This window comes from Cervus elaphus, chromosome 33 (genome assembly GCF_910594005.1).
Source record: "Cervus elaphus chromosome 33, mCerEla1.1, whole genome shotgun sequence".
Classification (NCBI taxonomy): Eukaryota; Metazoa; Chordata; class Mammalia; order Artiodactyla; family Cervidae; genus Cervus; species Cervus elaphus.
Window position 1 is genome coordinate 21,299,146 of NC_057847.1, and position 24,749 is coordinate 21,323,894.

Genomic DNA, 24,749 nt, shown 5'->3' on the forward strand with positions numbered 1-24,749 from the left:
AATTTTAAAGATGATTTATGATTCATTCTGTGTCTTACATAACTATTTTAAAATTAAAGATTATGAATTCCATTTGTAGATGAGAAAAGTCAAAATTGGTCTTTTTACTTTGGTATATGTTAAGATAGTATTATGAAGTTCACTTTGATGCAGTATTTTATAATAGTATAGTTTAGTGAATTCCCTTTTTAAACTTAAAACAAACTCATTGCATATTATCTCTACATTATATTCTGGACAAAGCAATAAAATTGCTGTACAATGATACAGGATTTTTGTAACTGGGAAGTGCTGCTTCAGAGTGATACAGTGGGTTATTTTCTGGAATGTTCCACTCCTCTGAAAATGGTATTAAGTATTTTTTGAAAAATGAAATGTCAGATTCATGGTTCCATCTTCTCCACAAGTAGGCATTGTTGATTTTTAAGAAAATTTGCTTTTGAGCTAGCAAAATGGGTCTTTTTATTAATTAACCATTTTAGAGTAGATGGAAAGGTCAATAGATATGGAAGTTTTATAGTAGATAATAAAGAACTGATGATAGTATGTTTAAATCAGTGTTCTAATACTATTATGCACTTGTATCTTTTTGTGTTAGTCACTCAGTCGTGTCTGACTTTTTTGCGACCCCATGGCCTATCAACCTGCCAGGCTCCTCTGTGCATGGGATTATCCAGGCAGGAATACTGGAGTGGGTAGCCTTCCCTTCTCCTTCCTGACTCAGGGGCTGAACCCACGTCTCCTGCATTGCAAGTGCATTCTTTATTATCTGAGCCCCTGGGAAAGTCTGTGTCTTTTTGTGTCTTTTGTACTTTGTATTAGAATTTTCAGCGGTTGTGTCATTATTTCTGTCTTTTCATATTTAGAATCTTAGGGTAAAAAGAGGTCACACATAATACATGTGACCTCAATATGTTTTGAACTCTTATTTTCTAGTTTTCTTTTTAATTTCGGTGATCATTGCTTTGGAGGACTGAATTTTTATTTAATTATTCTTATTTTCCTCTTTGCCAGGTAATAAAACATGTCCCATAAGATAAAATGACTCCCTGATTTGCATTGTTATATATTTTAACTTTTGTGCAGGTTTGGCATATTAGTGATTTCTTTAAGAATTGTAAGAAAAGGGAATATAGGAAATTTTCCTAGTATAAATTTTTGTAATTTAAGAAGCTGCAATGAATGGTTTTAGAGAAAATAACCTAGCGTGGGAATCCAAATTTGTTTTACCACATTGACTTGGAAATGTGTTAGTTTTTTTTTTTTTTTTTAATATATAGATTATTTACTTTCTAATCTGTTTCTATAATTTACTAATGTCCAGAAATCTTTCTCTAAACAATTTCCTTTAAATTTAGGGTTAGGGTTAAAACTAGTATTCTAATTTCACTTCAGACCTAAAGCCTCACTTCACTATGCTCAGCTCTGAAAAATGTAGTATCATATTTTTGCTTGTGTATTTGAAATTATGTTTGTGAAATCACATTCCTCTGTGATGGTTGCTATCGCTTAGAGTTCATTTTGCTGTCTGTCAAAAGGTGATTTGTCCTCTTGGAAGCAGTTGTCTGTATAGTTCATATGTCGCATTCTGGCAAGTGGTGTCATTTTCCAAAGGCAGTTGAAAACAACGCCAGCTGTATGCTGAGAGGAAGGCGTCTCCTTCCTCCTTAGGATGCCACTCCTGACTCCCTTGAAAAGATGATTCTTAGATACAACCATTTTCATACAGTAAGATTCTTTCCTAGTGTTGCAGACTTGTCCTAAAATGTTTCCCTCATTCTTTTTGAAACATATATTATGCAATAAAATAGAAACAGTTATGGCTGTTTTGCCAGCCTCCTCTGCACTTTCTCCTCACTCTCACCATCTCAATAAAAAGATTATTGCAGCGGAAATGAAGATGTTTCACCACGGTAGATAGTTGTCTAAATTGTTAATTTGAAGTGATGGTGGTTTTGAGTCAGATCACCTGACTTTAAGCTGTTGTGTTTTTTTTCTTGACTTTGTTTAGCTTTGAGATGCCTTTGCTGTTGATACAATTTGGTATAGCTACATAGCAGATGGACTGTTTTCACTTTGAACAGCCATCAATGAATTTTATAAGAATATGGATTCTATAAACATTTTTGTAGTGATGGAGAAAATTTGTTTTCTGCAGATTTCCATAATTACATGTTCCTTTGTTTATATTTGTTTTGCATAAATAAAAATATCATAATAGCTTTAATCTTAGCCAACTATTTAAAAAATTATATTTAGTAAGAACTGGTATATTCTCAAATGTATTTTACATCATGAAAGAAAGTGAATCTGTACTAATAATATTTAAATCGATTTTTAGGAAAAACAAATATTCAGAACTTATAAATTCGCAGAAAATAACTGCAAATTTTCCCTTTGGCTTTTGTTGTTGTTAATTGCTAAGTCGTGTCCCACTCTTTGCCACACCATGGACTGTAGCCCACTAGGCTCCTCTCTCCATGGGATTTCCCAGACAAGAATATTGGAGTGGGTTGCTATTTCCTTCTCCAGGGAATCTTCCTGACCCAGGGGTCAAACCCGCATTTCCTGCATCAGCAGGCGGATGCTTTACCACTCAGCCACCAAGGAAGTCCCTCCCTTTGGCTTATTAAACTTGAAATCTGTTGCTAATGAACTTTAAGGTATTTAGGAACTGCAAAGTATCTTAATGTATTTAGGTGTATATAGTGAGATTAACCAAAGTGGATAGAAGATGACAACTGCTGTCTTCACTGGGCAAGATAGGTTATTTATTAGAGAAAATGGCCCAAATTAAATGTATAGGATGACAACTCATTAGAATTATGACCTCTTAGAGCTTAAAGAGACATCATAGATAATTTAATGCAGCTGCCTCCTTTGGCACATGGATAAGCCTGGAGTGAATTCCTTTAGGTTATCTTCTACAAGTGAGTGAATTTGTGGCAGAGCTAGGACAGAAACCTGGAATAATTGGCTTCTGGCTTAGTATCCTTCCAATTATCATATAATAATGTTTAACCTAGTAAAGGGACTTGAAATCATTTGGGATATCCTGGTAAAGCTTTTGGCCCTCTGTGCTACCATGACCAAAGAGAAAACAGTTAGATTTAGTTATTTTCAGTAAAGGTTTTAGAAACAAACTGGAAAACTTTAATCTACTTCTTTAACCTATGGCTAACTCATGTTGAGGTTTGACAGAAAGCAACAAAATTCTGTAAAGCAATTATCCTTCAATAAAAAACAAATTTAAAAAAAGCAAAAAAAAAAAAAAATTCATTTACTTTGTAGAAGCATCTTCTTCATCCATATATTCCCAGCTCTAGAACACGTCACTTCTAATAATACTTCTAATAAATAAATGTAGTGTCCACTATGGAGAAGGAAATGGCAACCCACTCCAATATTCTTGCCTAGAAAATCCCGTGGACGGAGGAGCCTGGCAGGCTACAGTCCATGGGGTCGCAGAGTCAAACACAAAACAGTGAATGTTGAACAAATGAATAACATATCATTAAAATGTTAAGTTATAAGGGATATATGATACCAATTTCTCAGGAGATATGTTTTCACTGTTTGAATATTGTGCCACATAAGGGCAGATTGAGGGCAGGAGGAGAAGGGGTAACAGAGGATGCAGGATGAGATGGTTGGACGGCATCACCGACTCGGTGGACATGAGTCTGAGCAAACTCTGGGAGGTGATGAAGGACAGGGAAGCCCGGTGTGGTGCAGTTCATGGAGTCACAAAGAGTCGGACACAGCTTGGTGACTGAACAACAACAACTAAAGGGATTGATTTTTATACTGAGAAATTACTCATATTGATAAGATTTTTGAAAATATTTAATCTGAGCTGCTAGTCTCTTTTTTTAAAATGAGATTTTAGATATGGATTATGGTAGCTCATTTCTTAACAGATATTGACAGTTTATTTAATTGCTTTTAAATGCTGTTGTATTATTAAATATTTATATAATATTTAATCATGTTGGAAACAATATTGGATATTACCTCCTCATCACTTTTCTTGACATTAATAGTGGCTCATTAAGTGGTTTTTTTCTTTTGTTTTTTTTTTACCTTTATAGGTTATTTTAGTATCTGCCAATAAATTGACTCGTTATATAGAACCATGCCAGTTAACGGAAGATTTTGGTGGGAGTCTCACCTATGATCACATGGATTGGTTAAATAAGAGGCTGGTTGGTATATTACAATGAGATAACATGTTATTACATATAAATAAGACATATTTTGATAGCTATTTCATTTTAACCCACTAAAATGTAGATTGTTTTCCATTGTACATAACCAAAGAAATATAACATGTGCCACGTGATAGCATTATGCTTGAAAGCAGGTACTCTGGAGACAGACTCACAAGTGTTAACTATTACTGTTGTCATTAGTAGCAGTATTAAAGTTGTAAATCTTTTGAGTTGAATAATAGTAGCATAATTTCCTGAGAGATAATCTAGTTGATACACGGTTTTCAGAGAAATATTTAGACATCAATTTGAGTTGAAAAGCAAGGTTAAGGTATTTATTTCTGAAAATGTATCTTCTTTCTCAGGACAGACTTTGGAAATCTGCTATTCTATACACAAATACATTATTGTTAATTGAACAGCTGGGGGCTAAAGGAACAAATTTAAGTTAACTCAGTTTAGATTATATGCTAATATTTTGGAGAACAATGAGTTAATGGATATTTCAGAATGGATAACCAGTTCTTTTTTCACTGTATTTTGAATAATGATATTAGACACATAAGTGTCTATTTTGTTATACACAGACTTGCCCAAATCCCTTTTTAGAAATATTTTAAGAAATCATGTTAAGATTATAACTATTTTATTCTTCTGCTACATGCTTGTATATAAAACATTTAAACTAATTACATACAGTCAGAATGATTAATAGAATAACATAAAGAAATATTCTCTTAACTGGAATTAGAGGCTTAGAACTGGTCTAAATAATGTTCATATAGTGAAAATGATTGTTGGTGCAGATGTTTCTTAAGGAAACAGGAATAAATATAAACTGATCTGATTGAGGAATAAAATAATTTCTTAGTGTATTTAAATTATAAAAATCCCTTATCCATTAAGACTACTCATTGTTTTAGGAAGCAGTTTTGTCTTCTTAGTTGCAAGAAGCAGGTGGTTTTTGTCTTTTACACTGCTGGGCTCTGGTGATTAACTTGTGGACTCAGGTACCCAGAGCTGGAACCAGAATCCCGCCTGGCTAATTATGTTGCTCTTTGTTGGAAATCCTTCTGTTCATATCAACTTTTAAGGTCATTCTTAATATGTTAATAAAATCTCATACTGTAGGTTTTTGAGAAGTTTACAAAGGAATCTACATCATTATTAGATGAACTTGCATTGATTAACAATGGAAGTGATAAAGGAAATCAGCAAGAGAAAGAAAGGTAAGTGGCTTGTTGTTGTTCAGTCACTAAGCTTTTGTTTTTGTTTGTTTGTTTTTTAGTCACTGAGTCTTGTCTGACTCTTTGTGACCCCATGAACTGCAGCACGCCAGGCTTTCCGTCCTTCAGGATCTCCCGGGGTTTGCTCAAACTCATGTCCATTGAGTCAGTGATGCCACCCAACAATCTCATCCTCTGTCGTCCCCTTCTCCTCCTGCCCTCAATCTTTCCCAGCATCAGGGTCTTTTCCAGTGAGTCAGCCCTTTGCATCAGGAGGCCAAAGTATTGGAGCTTCAGCTTCAGTCCTTCCAATGAATATCCAAGGTTGATTTCCTTTAGGATTGACAGGGTTGATCTCTTTGCTGTCCAAGGGACTCTCAAGAGTCTTCTTCAGCACCACTATTCGAAAGCATCAATTCTTCGGCACTCAGCCTTCATTATCGTCCAGCTCTTACACCTGTACGTGGCTACTGGAAAAAGCATGGCTCTGACTATTCAGGCCTTTGTCGGCAAAGTGATGTCTCAGCTTTTTAATACCCTGTCTAGATTTATCATAGCTTCTCTTCCACGGAGCTAACATCTTTTAATTTCATGGCTGCAGTCACCATCTGCAGTGATTTTGGAACCCAAGAATATAAAATCTGTCACTTGTTTCCACTTTTCACTCATCTATTTGCCATGAAGTGATGGAACTGGATGACATGAACTTAATTTTTTTGAATGTTGGGTTTTACACGAGCTTTTTCACTTTGTTCTTTCACCCTCATCAAGAGGCTCTTTAGTTCCTCTTCACTTTCTGCCATTAGAGTGGTATCATCTGTATATCTGAGGTTATTGATATTTCTCCTGGAAATCTTAGTTCCAGCTTGTGCTTCATCCAGTCTGCATTTCATATAATGTAGTCTGCATATAAGTTAAATAAGCAGGGTGACAGTATAGAGCCTTGACATATTCCTTTCTCAGCTTTGAACCAGTCCATTGTTCCATGTCCATTTGTAACTGTTGCCTCTTGTCCTGCATACAGGTTTCTCAGGAGAGATAGGTAAGGTGGTTCTGGCATTCCCATCTCTTTGAGAATTTTCCACAGTTTGTTGTGATCCACATAGTCAAAGCTTTGCCATAGTCAAGGAAGCAAAACTAAGTGTTTTTCTGGAATTGCTTGGCTTTTTCTGTTATCCAGTAGATGTTGGCAATTTGATCTCTGATTTCCTCTGCCTTTTCTAAATCCAGCTTGTACATCTGGAAGCTCTTGGTTCATGTATTGTTGAAGGTTAGCTTGAAGGATTTTGAGCATTACCTTGCTAGCATGTGAAATGAGCTCGATTATACGGTAGTTTGAACATTCTTTGACATTGCCTTTCTTTGGGATTGAAATGAAAACTGACCTTGACCTTTTCTAGTCCTGTAGCCACTGCGGATTTTTACAAATGTTTTGACATATTGAGTGCAGCTCTGTAACCGTATAATCTCTTAGGATTTGAAATAGCTCAGCTAGAATTCCATCACCTCCACTAGCTTTGTTTGTAGTAATGCCTCCTAAGGCCCACTTGACTTCACACTCCAGGATGTCTGGCTCGAGATGAGTGACCAGAATATTATGGCTACCTGGGTCATTTAGACTTTTTAGTATAGTTCTCTGTATTCTTGCCACTCTTCTTAATCTCTTTTGCTTCTGTTAGGTGCATACCATTTCTGTCCTTTATTGTGCCTATCTTTGCATGAAATGTTCCCTTGATATTTTCAGTTTTTTTAAAGAGAACTCTAGTCTTTCTCATTCTACTGTTTTCTTCTGTTTCTTTGCACTGTTCACTAAGAAGGATTTCTTATCTCTTCTTGCTATTCTCTGGTATTCTGCATTCAGTTCGGTATATCTTTCCTTTCTCCTTTGCCTTTCATGTCTCTTCTTTTCTCAGCTATTTGTAAGGTCTCTGCAGACAACCACTTTGCCTTCTTGTATTTCTTTTTTGGGGGGAAGGTTTTGGTCACCACACCTCCTGTATAGTGTTACAAACCTCCGTGCATAGTTCTTCAGTCACTCTGTCTGTCAGATCAAATCCCTTGAATCTATTCATGCAATTACTTTACTTTCGCAAAGCTATAAGTTATCTGTTAAAAGATAACCTCTGTTAATACAAGCCGAGAGAACTAAGGTAAGCACATCTCTTATCAATCAAACTTAGCATACAAAAGTTATATTAAATTTATTTTTTAATTCTTGAGAATTTGATTCCATGTAAAGTTTATTGATTTGAATCCAGGTTTCTTTACAAAAGAGTTTTTTGTTGAATAGAAATATATTTACTTTTTTCTGACCCTGTGTAAAATATTTTGCAAGAAATATTTTCAAGCTGAAAGACCTACCTTCCTTTTTAGAGTTTTACTTTGCTTGTAAAGAGTACAGAAAAGCTTGCAGCTTGAAATAAAATCATTATAACCTTATTTAAATACATTAGCACTTAAATGCCTATCTTGTAGAACTCCTGTGTCCTCGTAAAATATGTGATATTCATGAGTTCAGCTTGGGGAATTTATAGTGTTTTATGACACTGGATGAAGTAATTGTTCATTTGTATTATCTAAATGTAACTACCTAGATGTATCATTTTAAGAGATTTCCATTGAACTTTTCAGCCTTAACAATTTGTAGATCAATTTCCTTTCCCCAGGTGAAAAGCACTGTAGGAAGCAAATTAATCCTCAGTAATAAAGTAGCACTAGGCAGTAATTTTTCATTAGGAAATTTGAAAGGATCAACACTTACCTTGTCTGTCTCTCTTGAATTCTGACCTTAAAAATACAATGAAACTTTGACAAAATGCACTGTTACTCTGTTAATCCAGAATAGTCACAGACCAGTTCAGTGAGATAAGGTAGGACAGCTATCAGAAGGTCATAGTTTAATGCCAAATCTTGATCTAAAACAAGTGGTTTGAATATAAGTCTAAAGTTAGAACTCATGTTTAGTAACATTCCTATCTTAGAGACCATATAAAAATGTAAGTGTAAAAATTTTACATATATGTAAACATGTGAGTATGTGTATAGATATCACACACACACACACACATGCTATGTAATTAAAAATATCATGCAAGTTACTTGACAAAGATTTGCCAAACCTCTTTATTTCTGAATAGTCTAACAGTAAGTCTGGTGTTTCTCGGAAACATGTTCTTCAGGTAAGACATCCTAAGAGGGTACTGGTAGAAAAAGATTTCATAGTCATAGAGTTTAATGCTGTTTTCTGTTTCCCTCTCTGGGAATCACTGTGAATATTCACAGAATACAGGCTTCCCAGGTAGCGCTAGTGGTGAAGAACCAGTAAAGGAGATGTGAGAGGCATGGTTTCGATCCCTGGGTTGGAAAGATCCCCTGGAGAAGGGAATGGCAACCTACTCCAGTACTCTTGCCTGAAAAATTCCATGGACGGAGGAGCCTGGCAGGCTATAGTCCATGGAGTCAAAAGAGTAGCACACAGCTGAGACAACTTAGCATGCACGCATGGGTCCTGAGAAAGTGTTGCAGTAAAGAAACCTGTTTAATTGCTTTCTTAAAATTTCCTGTTCTTACATGTCACTGGAACCCTGTTTTTTTCTGCCTAATAGTAATCTCATTCAGTGTTTTGGGAAACACTAGGAAACCATGGCTTGTGACTGCAGAAAGTGTCAGGGGAACCTGTATTTGCCAGTCTCTTCCCAAGGAACTCAAGTATTATTACATAGTCTCTCTTAAACTCCATACAACAAAACCCCTCTTGGAAATTTTCATCACTTGTTTATGTCAGTCCTTAGGAAGCACCTGGGCTATACAAGAGGGGAAGTGCTAGATCAGCTGGCAAAAGTGAAAGGTATGGAGCTAGACCTGTTACGGTAGCTAGGCCCCAGGCTTTGATTTGTCACGTCTTTCCTTTATCGTCTCCACTTACCGTATATGTTTAAGAAAATGAAGGCCGTAGTTCAGCTGCAAGTGAAATGTGACCAATACAGGGAAGAGAGCGCATCTGCTCGGGGACACACGTCCGATAGTCAGAGACTGTTTGCAGCTCTCAGGGATTGCTGTAGCTCAGAAACTTTCGATTGGAGGATGGCTGCGTGCATGTTTTTAATGTTAACATTCTTGGGTTACTGTATAGTGACAGATTTCAGTTTAAAGCACGTATCCAGTGGAAAATAACAAAATGGATTCTTCTGATATACTTGAAATAATACTGTAGTTAATAGCAATAAATTGTAGTTTCCAAGTATTGTATTTTATGATTTATCACATAGATGTTTCTTTGACTGCTAGTGTTTAATTATCTCTAATGGGCTTCCTGATGGTTAAGAGAAATTAGCCTGGTAGGCCAATATACTTCAGATTTTCATACTTACATGTCCCTGTTTTGGTAAGTATATATATAAAGGATTTCCTTAAGTTATATATTAACAAATAGAAATGCATGTAGTTTTAAAAAATTACTCTTTTGGTGCTTGCCAGGTCTGTGGATTTAAACTTTCTTCCATCAGTTGATCCTGAAACTGTTCTTCAGACAGGTAAGATGAAACAACGTAGTCATTACTGATAATCATAATCCATTAAACCAGCCACATATTAATCAATAAGATAAACATGAATTGAGTACATATTATGTTGTAGAAATTCAAATTTTTCAAACTACTCTTTGGTTTAACAGTATATTAATATACTCTATATAATATTTAAAAATTATTAACAGTGATTGATTATCTTGAAATATTTGAATTCCTTTATCTGTGACTTGAAGATGAAAACTTCTGTTTCATTGTGTTGCTATGAGGATTATTGAATATGGATTATGTCACTAACATTGTATTTTTATACATTTTCATATTTCATTCCCATAACAACTCCTAGAAAAACTAAGTATCATTTTCTCTTATTTATATTTGAGGAAGCCAGGGCTTATAGATATTAAAAAACTTGTTCAAGATGAAATGATTATTAAGTTCCATCACCATAACACTAAAAACAAGGCATGAATCCAAAGCCACTTGTGCTATACACTCATCTCTGTGAAAACATGTAGCGCCTTGCACGTAATGTGTGTGCACTTGCCCATAGCCGCGTGATTTGTATATTCCAGTCCAAATTAGTTTCACAAATTCTGGAACACATTGGAATTTTTTCAAATGAAAATTCCCTAATTTTATTTATAATGTATTTTTCTAGTAATAGGGCATAATTCTAGTCCACCTGCATAGCAGGTAATGTTTTAAGCACTTTAAGCACACTAACTCATTTATCCTTCCCCACAGCCCAGTGAAGTAGGTACTCTTGTCATCCCAGTGTTAAGATGGGGAAACTGAGGCAATAGGATCAGTTACTTATGCAGATTACACAACTGATAATGCTAAATTTGGTGCTCGAACCAAGGCAGTTTGGTTTCTAACTGTGGTCTTTGAAATCATTATCTAGTGCTGCTTCTGCAGTGGGAATGATATCCACAGGGAAAACATTAAAGGTAGCAGTCATCAAAATAGAAAATATCATATGTATTCTGACCTTAATGACTTTTATGGATATATATATGTAAAGAGTGTGTGTGTGTGTGTGTGTATATATATATATGTATACATATATATATAGAAAGACTTTGTGTAAGTCTTTAAAACAAGTGTTTTTCCAATTATAAAGTGTGATAAAGAGTAAAGAAAGAAATTCTGAATATAGTTATTGTATACATTCAGTTTTCCTGAATTTTTTTAGTATGATTCGGGTCTTACTTACTTGAAAGAACAAAGAAATAATTGTAATCTGAGTAACTGCATGTTTAGATGGTAAAATAGACTGTCAGTAAAAATATTACTTTAGATTAAAAATACCTAATATGATGTTTATATTTAACATTTTAAAAGTTGCTTAAGCCATTGAATTAAGAAACTTGTTACATTTGTATTTTAGAATTATCTTTATATGTCACTGAATCCTTTTTGTTTGTTATTGGCTTGTAAAGCAAAGATAGAAAATATAAAAGGGAGACTTTAAAACAATCTTGGATATTTTTCAGAAGTTGGAAATACCTCTAACTCATAAGAAAAAATGTTTGTATTATTTAAATTTAGGACACTTTCTTTAATAAAATTGAAGAGGAAAGAATTTAAGTTTCTGTATTTTGGGCTCCTTTGTAATAATTATAGTTGTATTATCCTAGAAAAATAATTTACAGTTTATTCACTTTTAAAATTGTTAATATTATACATATAGCTTTAGATGTTGCACATCCTATAATTTTAATTTGTTTTGCATGAGTTATTTTTCTCCATGAGGTTGCTGTAATCAAAGAACACTGAATGCAATTTTTACGTTAGTATAGCCCCTCATGATTCACAGTTAATATGTAGAGATTTATATAGAGATTATTTGAATATTATTTTGTACCAGTAATGAAGACTTTGTTCCTTTAATCATTCGTTACACACCAACATTTCTCTAAGGTGCTATGATTAAGGGTATGAATTAATACTGAAATCCTACAGCATATTGCTTAGTACTGTTTAGTACCATCAGACAAACATGCTAATTGGTACCATCAGACAGGAAGTCCCAGGTTGTAATTGTGCTCTGAAGGGAGAGTGTTGGATGGCACACTATCCTGAGCAGTGAATTCAATAATAACAAGAACGTGATAGGAAAGATAGTTAGGTCTAGAAAACATATGTACTGCATGTATACTATATACTTACTATGTAGTATGATGTATATGGTATGTATGTATGTATGACACTGGTCTTCCCTGACTTACAATGTGGTTGCATCCTGATAAACCCATCATAAGTTGAAATATGTCAAAATGCATTTAATACACCTAAAGTACCAAGTGTCATAGCTTAGTCTAGCCTACCTTAAACATGTTCAGAACACTTAATTACCCTACAGTTGGGTGGAATCATCTAAAGCAAAGCCTGTTTTATAATATAGTGTTTAATATCTCATGTAATTTATTGAATAATGTACTGAAAGTGAGAAACAGAATAGTTATGCAATTATAGAGTGGTTGTCAGTATACCAGTTGTTTACCCTCATGATTGTGTAGCTGACTGTATTCTGTGGCTCACTGCTGCCGCCCAGCATCACAGAAGTATTATACTGCATGTTGCTAGCCCAGAAAAAGAAAAATTCAAAATTCGAAATATGGATTCAACTGAATGCAACATTATAAAGTGAGAAAATTGTAAGTCAACCATCACTAAGTCAAGGACTGTCTGTATATGATACAGTTGTGATATAGAACATAGTGTATAGATAAACTAAATAGTGTATATCCATATGTGTCTGTATACTTGCACTTTTCCTATTTGTTTCTAAATAAATTGAAAAATTGCATTTTAGTACTTACAGACCTGTTAGATAAACATAGGCAGGTATGTTCTAAAAATAAGGGACTAAAATTGAGAAGACTGAGAAATAAGATTTGTATTTCTTTATGGGTATTAATTGTAAGTATCTTTCATTTGTAAAGGGCATGAATTGTTATCCGAATTACAGCAGCGTCGATTTAATGGCTCAGATGGAGGGGTCTCGTGGTCTCCTATGGATGATGAACTGCTTGCACAGCCACAGGTTATGAAATTATTAGATTCACTGCGAGAGCAATATACCCGCTACCAGGAAGTTTGTCGGCAACGAAGTAAGCGTACACAGTTAGAAGAGATTCAGCAGAAGGTGATGCAGGTAGGTGTCTGTTTGAATATCTTAAATTTTTAAAATCTAAATTTTTTTTTTGTAATTTCTTCTCCATACCTGATTTTACACTAAGCCATATTTACACTGTATAGAGAACTTTAGATACGTCAAACCAGACATTCAACTATTTTTACAATTAGTTCAGTTTAATTCAGTTCAATCACTCAGTCATGTCTGACTCTTTGTGACCCCATGGACTGTAGCACTCCAGGCCTCCCTGTCCATTGCCAACTCCCAGAGTTTACTGAAACTCATGTCCAACCAGCCATCTCATCCTCTATCATCCTCTTCTCCTCCCGCCTTCAGTCTTTCTCAGCATCAGGGTCTTTTCCAGTGAGTCAGTTCTTCACATCAGGTGGCCAAAGTATTGGAGTTTCAGCTTCAGCATCAGTCCTTCCAATGAATATTCAGGACTCATTTTCTTTAGGATGGACTGGTTGGATCTCATTGCAATCCAAGGGACTCTCAAGAGTCTTCTCCAACACCACAGTTCAGAAGCATCAGTTCTTCGGCACTCAGCTTTCTTTATAGTCCAACTCTCACATCCATATATGACTACTGGAAAAACCATAGCCTTGACTAGATGGACCTTTGTTGGCAAAGTAATGTCTCTGCTTTTTTAATATGCTGTCTAGATTGGTCATAGCTTTTCTTCCAGGGAGCAATCGTCTTTTAATTTCAGGGCTTCGTTCACCGTCTGCAGTGATTTGGGAGTCCAAAAAAATTAAAAAGTAAATTAAAAAAAATAATAAAGTCCAAAAAAAGCCTGTTGCTGTTTCCACTGTTTCCCCATCTATCTGCCATGAAGTAATGGGATCAGATGCCATGACCTTAGTTTTCTGAATGTTGAGTTTTAAGCCAGCTTTTTCACTCTCCTCTTTCACTTTCATCAAGAGGCTCTTTAGTTCCTCTTCACTTTCTGCCATAAGGGTGGTTACATCTGCATATCTGAGGTTATTGATATTTCTCCCAGCAATCTTGATTCCAGCTTGTGCTTCCTCCAGCCCAGCGTTTCTCATGATGTACTCTGCATATAAGTTAAATAAGCAGGGTGACAATATACAGCCTTGATGTAGTCCTTTCCCTATTTGGAACCAGGCTGTTGCTCCATGTCCAGTTCTAACTGTTGCTTGCAGATTTCTCAAGAGGCAGGTCAGATGGTCTGGTATTTCCATCTCTTTAAGAATTTTCCATAGTTTGTTGTGATCCACACAGTCAAAGACTTTGGCATAGTCAAAGCAGAAATAGATGTTTTTCTAGAACTCTCTTGCTTTTTCAATGGTCCAACAGATGTTGGCAATTTGATCTCTGATTCCTCTTCCTTTTCCAAATTCAGCTTGAACATCTGGAAGTTCATGGTTCCATACTGTTGAAGACTGACTTGGAGAATTTTGAGCATTACTTAGCTAGCGTGTGAGATGAGTGCAATTGTGTGGTAGTTTGAGCATTCTTTGGCATTGCCTTTCTTTGGGATTGGAATGAAAACTGACCTTTTCCAGTCCTGTGGCCACTGCTGAGTTTTCCAAATTTGCTGGCATATTGAATGCAGCACTTTCACAGCATCATCTTTTAGGATTTGAAATAGCTCAACTGGAACTCCATCACCTCCGCTAGCTTTGTTCATAGTGATGCTTCCTAAGGCCCACTTGACTTCACATTCCAGGATGTCTGGCTCTGGGTTGGTGATCACACCATCGTAATTATCTGGGTCATTAAGATCTTTTTTGTACAGTTCTTATGTGTATTCTTGCCACCTCTTCTTAATATCTTCTGCTTGTGTTAGGCCCATACCATTCCTGTCCTTTATTGAGCCCATCTTTGCATGAAAAGTTCCCTTGGTATCTCTGATTTTCTTGAAGAGCTCTCTAGACTTTCCCATTCTGTTGTTTTCCTCTTATTTCTTTGCACTGATCACTGAGGAATGCTTTGTTATCTCTCCTTGCTATTCTTTGGAACTCTGCATTCAAATGGGTATATCTTTCCTTTTCTTCTTTGCCTTTCACTTGTTTTCTATTCACTGCTATTTGTAAGGCCTCCTTGGACAACCATTTTGCCTTTTTACATTTCTTTTCCTTGGGGATGGTCTTGATCCCTGCCTCCTGTACAATGTCATGAACTTCCATCCATAGTTCTTCAGGCACTCTGTCTATCAGATCTAATCCCTTGAATCTATTTGTCACTTCCACTGTATAATCATAAGGTCATGGTCTAGTGGTTTTCCCCACTTTCTTCAATTTAAGTCTGAATTTGGCAATAAGGAGTTCATGGTCTGTGCCACCGTCAGCACCTGGTCTTGTTTTTGCTGACTGTATAGAGTTTCTCCATCTTTGGCTGCAAAGAATATAAGCAATCTGATTTTGGTATTGACCATCTGGTCAATTAGTATTGACATTTAAATTATATTGTTTCTACAGTGATGTTGAGCACTCAGCTTACTGTATCAGAATGAGCTTCAAAAATAACTAGTTATCGGGAACATCTGCTGTGCTCGTTGTAGTCTTGTAATAAGTAACATTTTATTGTTCACCATGAATTTATTTTAAACTTCTAATAACATTGCTTTTTTGTTATTAATGTAGACGTTATGAAGAGATTTTCTATACTGGAGATATGATGACGTGTGATATGTTAACTGTAATATCATTTCGTTGCTTGTATGGTACTGATAGAAAACATGAAATATATTTAATACTTTAGAAAGTCTTATTTCATTTTAAAACTGACTTTTGTAAGTAGACTGAAAACACTAAAAATCAGTACTTAGGAAGGTATTTCTGTATTTAGGCTACATTTTGTATTTTCATCTGCTGAATTATCAAGAAGTAAATCTTAAATTTTTTACTTTGAAAATCCAGATTAGAAGTGTCCCCGTGTTTTTAATATAGATTCATTCATTAGATAAGAATTTGTTAAGTGTTTATTATATAAAACATAGTGCTTTTTCTGAAGGATATAAATTTGCGTTTTGCTATACTAGGCTTAAGAGGGGAGACAGTGTTAGGTGTCCCGAGGGAACGACTGCAGTGCTGTGGGCATTCATAGGGTGGATCATTCCTCTGCTGGCAGGTGATGTGGTTAGACTTAGTGGAAAAAGGCAGTGCGTGAGCTTATCCCCAAGAATGGGTAACATCTACTTTAGGTTTCAAAGGAGAATTGGCATCCCGTGGAGGAGAAAGGATCGGATTAGTAAATAGTAACAGCATTAAGTCCCAGGATCTACTGAAGACAAAGGCAGCCATAGGTACCAGGAAGTGTTTGGCCCGTAATCGTGAAGCATGGTCCGTGGGCATGAGCTGAATCCCTGTTCCTCTATGTATTTGCTGTGTGATCCTGGTCACATTTTTACCACCTGAACCTCAATTTCACTTCCTTCTTTCTTTTTCCCCTTCCTCTCTTTCTTTCTCTTCCTTCTTTCTTTCACATATAAAACAGGGATAATAGGACCTCTTTTGAAAGGTTTGTTGAAAGAACCCAGCAGTCAGCTAATGGTGCCTATTTTATTTATTCCCAGTGAACTAGATTCTAGTCTAGGATTCTCATTCAGCTGTTGGAAAACTTGTTCTGTGAAGGGCCAAATGGTAAATGTTTACGCTCTTTGGTTCATACGGTTTTCTTGCAGCTTGGCTATTTAATATTTAACTGCTGTTGTAATGCATAGTCATCATGTAAACAAATGTGCTTGGCTGTGCTCCAGTAAAACTTCATAAGAGCAAGTGGGGACTTCCTTGACAGTCCAGTGGTTAAGACTCCAGGCTTCTAGTGCCCAGGGCACTGGTTTGATCCCTGGTCGAGGAACTAAGATCCTGCATGTCATGGGTGCGGCTAAAATTCAAGGAACTAAGATCCTACATATCATGGATGTGGCCAAAATAAAAAATAAATAACAAGTAAAATTAGATTATTAAAAAGTAAAAAGAAGTGGCAGGCTAGAATTGTCCTGCAGGCAGTAGTTTGCTGACCCCTGACTAGAGCATTAGGGAATCACGGGGAAGAAGGCTTGAAAGGAAGGAAGGAATTGGATCATGGAAGATCTTGAATTCCAGGCAAAATGATTCAGGCTTTATCTCATGATAACTACATACAAACTGAAGCTTCCTGAGCATGTGTTAATTACATATAACTTTTTCTACATAATATATTAAAAAATTAAAGATAGCTTTTATTAAACTCAGATGAACTTTAGCTAAGTAGCTTGAGAGTAGCTTTGAAAACCATAAAGATGGAATAACATAGTGGTATAAAGTGCCCTGGTCACCTGTGTCCACACCTTCTTCTGCCACATCCAAGTTGTTTGATCTTGGGAAGGAAGTCTCAGTGCCCTAGCCTCCTCCTCAGTAAACTGAGGAAAACAACATCAGTAATAATAATACCTAGTTAATAGGGCTGTTAAAAGAGATTAAGAAGATTTAATTTAATAAGTGTTTAGTGCCTGGCACATAATGAGTTTTTATTAATAATAGCATTTTCTCACCTATTAAAAGAAAATGAGTATCTATTATACAATAGTGTGACATTGTGCCTGGTGGAATGCAGTGGTGAGTAAAAACAGACAAGGTCCCACTCTTTGGTACATGGTTACATAATTACAGAAATAGCTGTAAAATTGCAACCATGCCAAGTCCCAAGGACAGTGAAGGGAGGAAGGTTGAGAAATAAGACAGTATCAGAGATGAAGCATTTCTGACTTGCAAGACTTATTGGATGGTGGTGGTCTCTAGTTAGGGAACTTTGGACAGGGCTTGGGTTTATGTGCAGATGGGAAAGGGGTGGAAAATCATGAGTTTGACTTTAGATATGTTTAGACATTTCAGGGGACTTTGAGACAGCTAAGAAAAGATATATAAAGGTAGTCCCAAACAGGTCCAGAAATGAGAATTCTGGGCTTGTGTATCATCTGTGTATGAATAGTAATTAAAACATTCATGGGGTGAGTTGCCCAGGAAAGGAGCCGAGAGTAGGTGAGAGGAGGGCTTTTTACCTGAGCTTTGAGGAACTCCAGCATTCAGTGACAAGACAGAGGAGCATATTCCTGAAGGCAGTGAAGGACTGGCCAGAGATGGAGAAGAAAAGTATAAAGAGCTGTGTATTGTGAAAACCCAAAGAAGGAAACATGTCAGGGAAGGAGTTGGGAACCCTCTCAAATGCTGCTGAAAGGCGGAATAAGAGGAAGACTGAACGCATCCACTGAGAATCCATAAGATCCCGGTTGTTGGTGATGGCAGGGCAGGCAGTGGCAGGGCCAGGAGCACGTTGGAGTGAACTCAGGTTTGAGAGTGGAGTGTGGTCGAGGAGACGCTGAGTGTAGAGAACTCATTGAGAATGTTGTCTCCGAAGGAAAGATGAGAAATAGAGCAATGACTAGAAGTGGGAGTGTGTTAATTTGCTAGGTGTGCTGTAATGAAATATTACAAGATAGCGGACTTAACAGAAATTTGTTTTCTCTTTGTTCTAGAGGCTAAAAACCCAAGATCAGGGAGTTAGTAGGGTTGATTCCACCTGGGGACAGGGAGGGAATGATCTGTGCCAGGCCTGTCTCCTTGGCACGTTGTAGCCTTCTTCTCCCGGTTTCCTCACATCATCTTCCCTCTGTACCTGTCTGTGTTTGAACTTTGTCTCCTTTCAAGAACACCAGTCAGATTAGGGCCCACTTTAATAACCTCATTTTAATTTAACCGCCTCTTTAAAGAACCCTGTCTTCAAATAAATATTCGTGATTACATCCTGAAGTACTGGGGCTTAGGACTTCAACTCATTGGTGGAGGGCTCGAGGGCACAGTTCAGCCCCCAGCTGGAATCAAGTGTAGTTTGTTTGTTTGTCTGTTTTTGTAATATGGAAAACTAAGAGGCTTAGTTTGGAGGAGGAAAGTTTCTGTTTGGAGGGAGGAGTTGAATATGCTAGAGAGAAAGAATAATTAATACTCTCAAGTTTGTGACAAGGTGGAAGTGAATGGACTCCAAAGCAGAACTGAAAGGATTAGCTTTAGAATGGAAGAGAGACAACTCTGTTGTAACAGCAGGGAAGTGGGTGGGATGAATTCAGAGTTACTTCTGTGTATGTCAGGCATTAAAAAGATGACTGAGTTCCTGAGTGATGAGGTGTTTTTTGTAAGGTAAGAGAAAACGCGATCTACTTTGTGGTAGAGGTTTGGAGGCAGGGCAGGGGTGGAAAGAACAGTGGTTAAAGATGATTAGAGGTTTAAATGGAGTGGGAATAATTCAGATTTTTTTTTTTTTTGAGATTGTAAGAGTGAAATTACCATGCATGTATAGATGTGTTTTTATATAGTGTTGGCCTTAATTTTAGGGTGGAAACTTTCTGGCCTATTCCTGTCTGTTAACATGCAGGCACCGGAGGATGTGGGTGATGGGATTCCTCCAGCATTTGTGCTTTGCTCTGTGGGATCAGGAGTAAAGGTGTTAGTGCATTTTTAAAATAATGGGCCAACTCAAATGGATACAGAGTAAAACTAGAGAAAAGAGATGAGGATTCTTAAAATGATGGTGATGATGGCAATGAGTTTATCGTTAAAAACAACCTCGTTTCAATTCCATTTTCTTTATGAGAATTACATGTAAATTCGAAAATTAATATTCACCACGGGATGTTTTCTATACTTTGTTTTTCACAGGTCACATTTTAGGGAAAGATCTATTTTTCTTACCAAAATGATTACTTAAGTTTAGCTATTTAGTAACATATCATGTCAGCACACACAGTATAAACTACCATCTTCAACCTTGCAAATTTGGGGGAAATGAAATTTCTTGCTTATGTAAAACTAATCATAAAGTTGACTACCTCTGCTTATGTAGAATTAATGAAAGTGAAAATTTTCCAGATTTCTTTTTTCAGTGACTTATCAATGAAAACAGAACATAATGAAAAAGAAACCAACAGCTCTAATAGATGAACTATATGATAAGTAGTAACCATTGCAGTTATCCATCACTTATTCTCCACAGTTCAGATTGGTAGCATTAGGCTTCATATGGAATGCAGAAGTACTCTGTGTTGCTGCCACTACATTTTAAAATAAGATTTCACATGCTTCTGGATAGGAGGTGATACCACATCACTGAAATAAGCTATTGTTATTCTGATTGTTTATTATGGCAGTAATTTTGACTAGCATTGCAGATATTTCTAGAATCATCTGTGTGATTTTCTTCCTTTGTAAAAAGGAACCATAGATGCAAATAGGATGCACTCTCAGTTGCATAAGTATGCAGCTGGAGGCTGTGATCCCAGTTCTCCATATTCTTTCTTCTGGCCAGATGCTTCACATTTGCTTGCTATGCTCTCCTGCCTGGTTTGACCTCATATACGTCTAGAAATTCTCTCATGTAGTTTTTGGAAGTCAGCCTGGCCGGGAATAAATGTTAGATAGTCACATACATTTTTGGCCTCTTCAGATCCTATCATGGTGGATTTTAAGAGCACATCTCCAAGGTTATACTTTGCATATAAACGTAACCATTTGAGAGGTCACATTGATAAGGATTATGCATGAAACTGTGTTTGCTTTAATATTCGTATGGACTGAGCAATAAGTCCTGATTGAAATTAAGTTTTATAACCCATTTTGGCAAACCACCATCATTAATGCATTTACATACACTTGTTTACTGGGGCATCAACCTCAATTTGCATCATTTTTATTAGAAATAGTCATACATTTGTGGTGTGCCTGTTACTGATGGTGCATTCTAAGGGAAATTACTTTCAGCATACGTTAAAACTATATGCACATGTGACTGTATAACTGAGTTTGTGTGTGTGTGCATGCCAAAGAGATGTCTTTGCTGTTCTTAAAGTTTATTTTTAAATTTATGGCCCTTTGAAAGTTCTCTGCTAATGAGTTGTTTTTCTCCAGTTACCATGATTTGTAATAACCGCTTCTTTTGTTTCTAGAGTTTACATGTTTTCTACAGTCTTAAAGTTTAAATGTTTAAATAATATTGTCTTAGGTTTTTAAAAATAATGTACATTTTAACATTAGTTAAAATTTTTGAGTTATTTTCATTCCATCCTTATTTTTAGAATTTAGACATTTTCAGTGAAATAATTTCTCACTTGTTTAAAATACTTAAATGCTACTATATAGCTTTTATATTCATAATACATCGTAATAAATGAGAAGCAGATGAATCCCCCCCAGGTGAATGGAAACTTGTTTCAAAGTGTTTACAGGCACTTACTTAAAACACTTAAATGCTCCTACTTAAAACTGTCTCTCTCTTAGATTGATTTGTTTAGGGGGAGGGTCTGTGGAGAGTCTTCACTGCTGCACTCCATCTCCCTCTTGTTGCAGGGACGACAGCTGCTCTTGGTTGTCGTGTGTGAGCTTCTCATCGCAGTGGCTTCTCTTGGTGCAGGGTCCAAGGTCTGGTGCACTGGCTTCAGGAGTTGCAGCGTGTGAGCTCAGCAGGTGCGGCTCACAGGCTCTAGAGTGTGGCGTTAGCAGTTGTGGTGCTCAGGCTTAGTAGTTTTGCGGCATGTGGAGTCTTCCCGCACCAGGGATCGAACTGGTGTCCCTTGCGTTGCAAGGCAGATTTTTAACCCCTGAACCACCAAGGAAGCCCAAAACTCTCTTCTTCTTTCCATTTTTTAAAAGCATAGAATAAAACAGTTAGTTCAGGGATTTGCTTAAGAAATACATGGATTTTATTGTAAAAATGTAGATATGAGACAAAGTTTATAAAGAGTGATAAACAGAAGGAGCTTTTTCCTTCAGAACAAGTGAGAAAAGCAAAGAGACTAACAACTGTCCATACCATCCTCTGTGCCCAAATATCTGACATAGTGACTATAATCGTGACAACAGTTTGTGCAGTAGGAAGCATTGACGCATCTTAAATGTGATGGAGCAGAGTCTTTGGCCGCCTCCAGGCAGAGCCAGAATTCAGATTTCAGAGTCATGTTAGTGCTTTCTCTAGACCGAACTGCTTATCTGTCTCTTGTGAAAGAGTGATACTTTGCACAGGCTGGTGGACACAAACAGGAGCCTAGTACCCTGCCCCTTCAAAAACAGCTCATACAAAAGAATAAAGCAGAAAATGTGGAGATGTTGAGGAACATTGTATTCTAAAGAGCATCTGCTGCTAGGGGTTTGCAGATGAATTTAGGACTCTGAAAGCATGAATTTAACAAAGAAAATCATAGCAGTGAGGTTACTCCAGTGAGTCGAAAATAATACTTAAACTTTTTTTGTTTTTGCTCCCTAGTAGTAAAACCTTGTAGAAAAGGTAGAAGCTACGAATATATTAATATTTAAGATACTAGGACAAAAAAGGGGACAAAAAAGATAAATCCCGAAAGAATGGCATATTATTCGTAAGCAAACATTCACTATTTATTTATTCTAATATTTAGAAACATACCTGAAGAGATTTCTGTTTTAAACTTGGTAGAAGTATTTTAAAAGCAGTAGTCAGCTATGTAGAGTGCAAAACCAGAAACAGAAAGCCTGGTTGGGAGGCTACCACAGGGATCTCTGTAAGGCCTGAAGCAGGCTTAGATGCAGTTTTATTTTGAAAGTCAAAACAACAGGATTCTAAGGGTATCAGATATGCAGGACGTAAGAGAAAAAAAAAAGGAGCCAAAAATGACTCTGAGGGATTTTGGCTTGAGAATATTGCTCCAAATTATAACTTTAAAATGTGTAATTTGTAATAATGCTTTTTAAAGTATTCTTATTATGTAGGAAGTTTCAAAATTAAAAAGAAATAACAATAGTAATCACAAGAATGTTGTTTTTATTTGGATCAACAGTGTAAGTTCAGACAAATCAGAAGCATCCAGGCCCTTGGAAATGAAAAACAACTCTATTTAAAAAATAGATCAAAAGAAAAATAAACAGTTCAGTAGAAAACGTAAGACCAAAATCATCAGCATGAGATGAATCTTGAAAGGTGAAAAAGAAGTCAGGAAGAGAAGGGGCTGAGAGATTTCAGGCAGCAGGACAGCCCATATTAAAGCAAGGCTAGTGAGAGAGCGTGGCAGCCTTGAGGAGCCCTGAATGTACAGGGTGGGCTCGGTTAAGGAGGAAATGGTGATGCATAGACCAGGGCCCGCTATCCACGGCATCATATGACGTCGTATGCCACGCCAGCTAGCCACACTGCATCCCAAATGCCGCACAGAACCACACCGGGGGAGAGATTTCACCAAAGATGAGCATTCAGTCTACATGGAAAGGTTTTTATTTAGTATGTTCTGCTTTTCCCCTCTGGTTATTAACAAACAGTAAGTCTTACTCTTTTTTTTTTTTTTTTCTTTTTAGCCAATCTATGTTAGAAAATATAAAATCAAAAAGTAAATCACATCTGCTTTGTTTCCAGAAAACTTTCCCCTAATTTCAGTCAACTTTGTATCATACACCTAGGAACTCACCAACATTCTTATGCTCTAACTAGTTTTTTTCTTAGTTACTGTCTCTAACCCACTTTTGTAATAAACATAAATGATTTCAAATTAAATGTAATCATTGCTACATTGTTTTGCTTGACTATTTACCCATCTCATCTCTTCCATTAAGGTTGAAGTAGGCTGAGGGCAAGAACCCCATTACAAGAGTTTTTTGGAAATGACAAAAAATATGTTGGTTGTCAGATACTATTTCTCCCAGAGCTCCTGTGTAGGTGTTTCTCAATAAATTGCACTAAGACTCTCAGAAAATAAAAATTATAAACAAATTAAAGCAATAATATACATATGTTGTGAAGGTTTATTTTCAGTTGACTTTCATGACTTGAATGTCTCACACAGAAAGAAGTGTTTTAGAGAGTAATTTTATAACATATATTAGCCATTAACATTACAAGATCATTGGACCCAGGATGTCATTGAAAACGTTTTCTAAGAAAACAATAGAGGATTGGAGAAAAATTCTATTGCATAATTGATGTATAATAATCATGTTTAAATTACTCAGATGCTCAACAATAGGGAACCGGAGCTGTGAAAACAGGTATAATAGTTACTTGACGTAGGACGTTACCTACTTAGCTTTTAGTGGTGTTGGTTTATTGGATGGTTTGGTTGGACAGATGAGAGAGCAAGAGGGTGAGGCAGGCAAGGAGGTTGGCCTTCTTAAGAGGTTTAGAACCACTGAAAATTATAACAACTATAGCCACGTGGAAAGTGAAAAGCCCAAGAGAGAAATTACTTGTATTCTGTGAGAATCGACTATAGCACTTAAATCTGGAGTAACATATGAAAATTAAATGCATGTGAAAAATTAATGAAGGGAAATACACATGATTATTCCTTAGGTTGGGGTTATTGTTATTGTTAAGTCACTCAGTCGTGTCTGACTCTTTGCAATCCCATGGACTGCAGCACACCAGGCTTCCCTGTCCTTCACTATATTCTGGAGTTTGTGAAAACTCATGTCCATTGAGTTGGTGATGCCATCCGACCATCTCATCCTCTTCTCTTCCTGCCTTCAATCTTTCCCAGCATCAGGGTCTTTTCCAGTGAGTCAACTCTTCACATCAGGTGGCCACAGTATTGGAGCTTCAGCATCAGTCCTTCCAATGAATATTCAGGACTAATTTCCTTTAGGATTGACTGGTTTGATCTCCATGCTGTCCAGGGGACTCTCAAGAG

The 24,749-nt window shown here is 36.5% G+C and overlaps 1 protein-coding gene across 6 annotated transcripts in view; it reads left to right on the plus strand.

The window, feature by feature from the left end:
* SESTD1 (SEC14 and spectrin domain containing 1) overlaps window positions 1–24,749 on the plus strand; it is a 135,986-nt gene that overhangs the window by 81,689 nt on the left and 29,548 nt on the right. For all 6 annotated transcript variants that reach the window (XM_043894299.1, XM_043894297.1, XM_043894300.1 and 3 more), the window contains 4 exons: window positions 4,092–4,205; window positions 5,343–5,440; window positions 9,914–9,969; window positions 12,915–13,126. In XM_043894299.1, coding sequence (XP_043750234.1) covers window positions 4,092–4,205; window positions 5,343–5,440; window positions 9,914–9,969; window positions 12,915–13,126 — 480 coding nt within the window. The remainder of the gene's footprint in view (window positions 1–4,091; window positions 4,206–5,342; window positions 5,441–9,913; window positions 9,970–12,914; window positions 13,127–24,749) is intronic.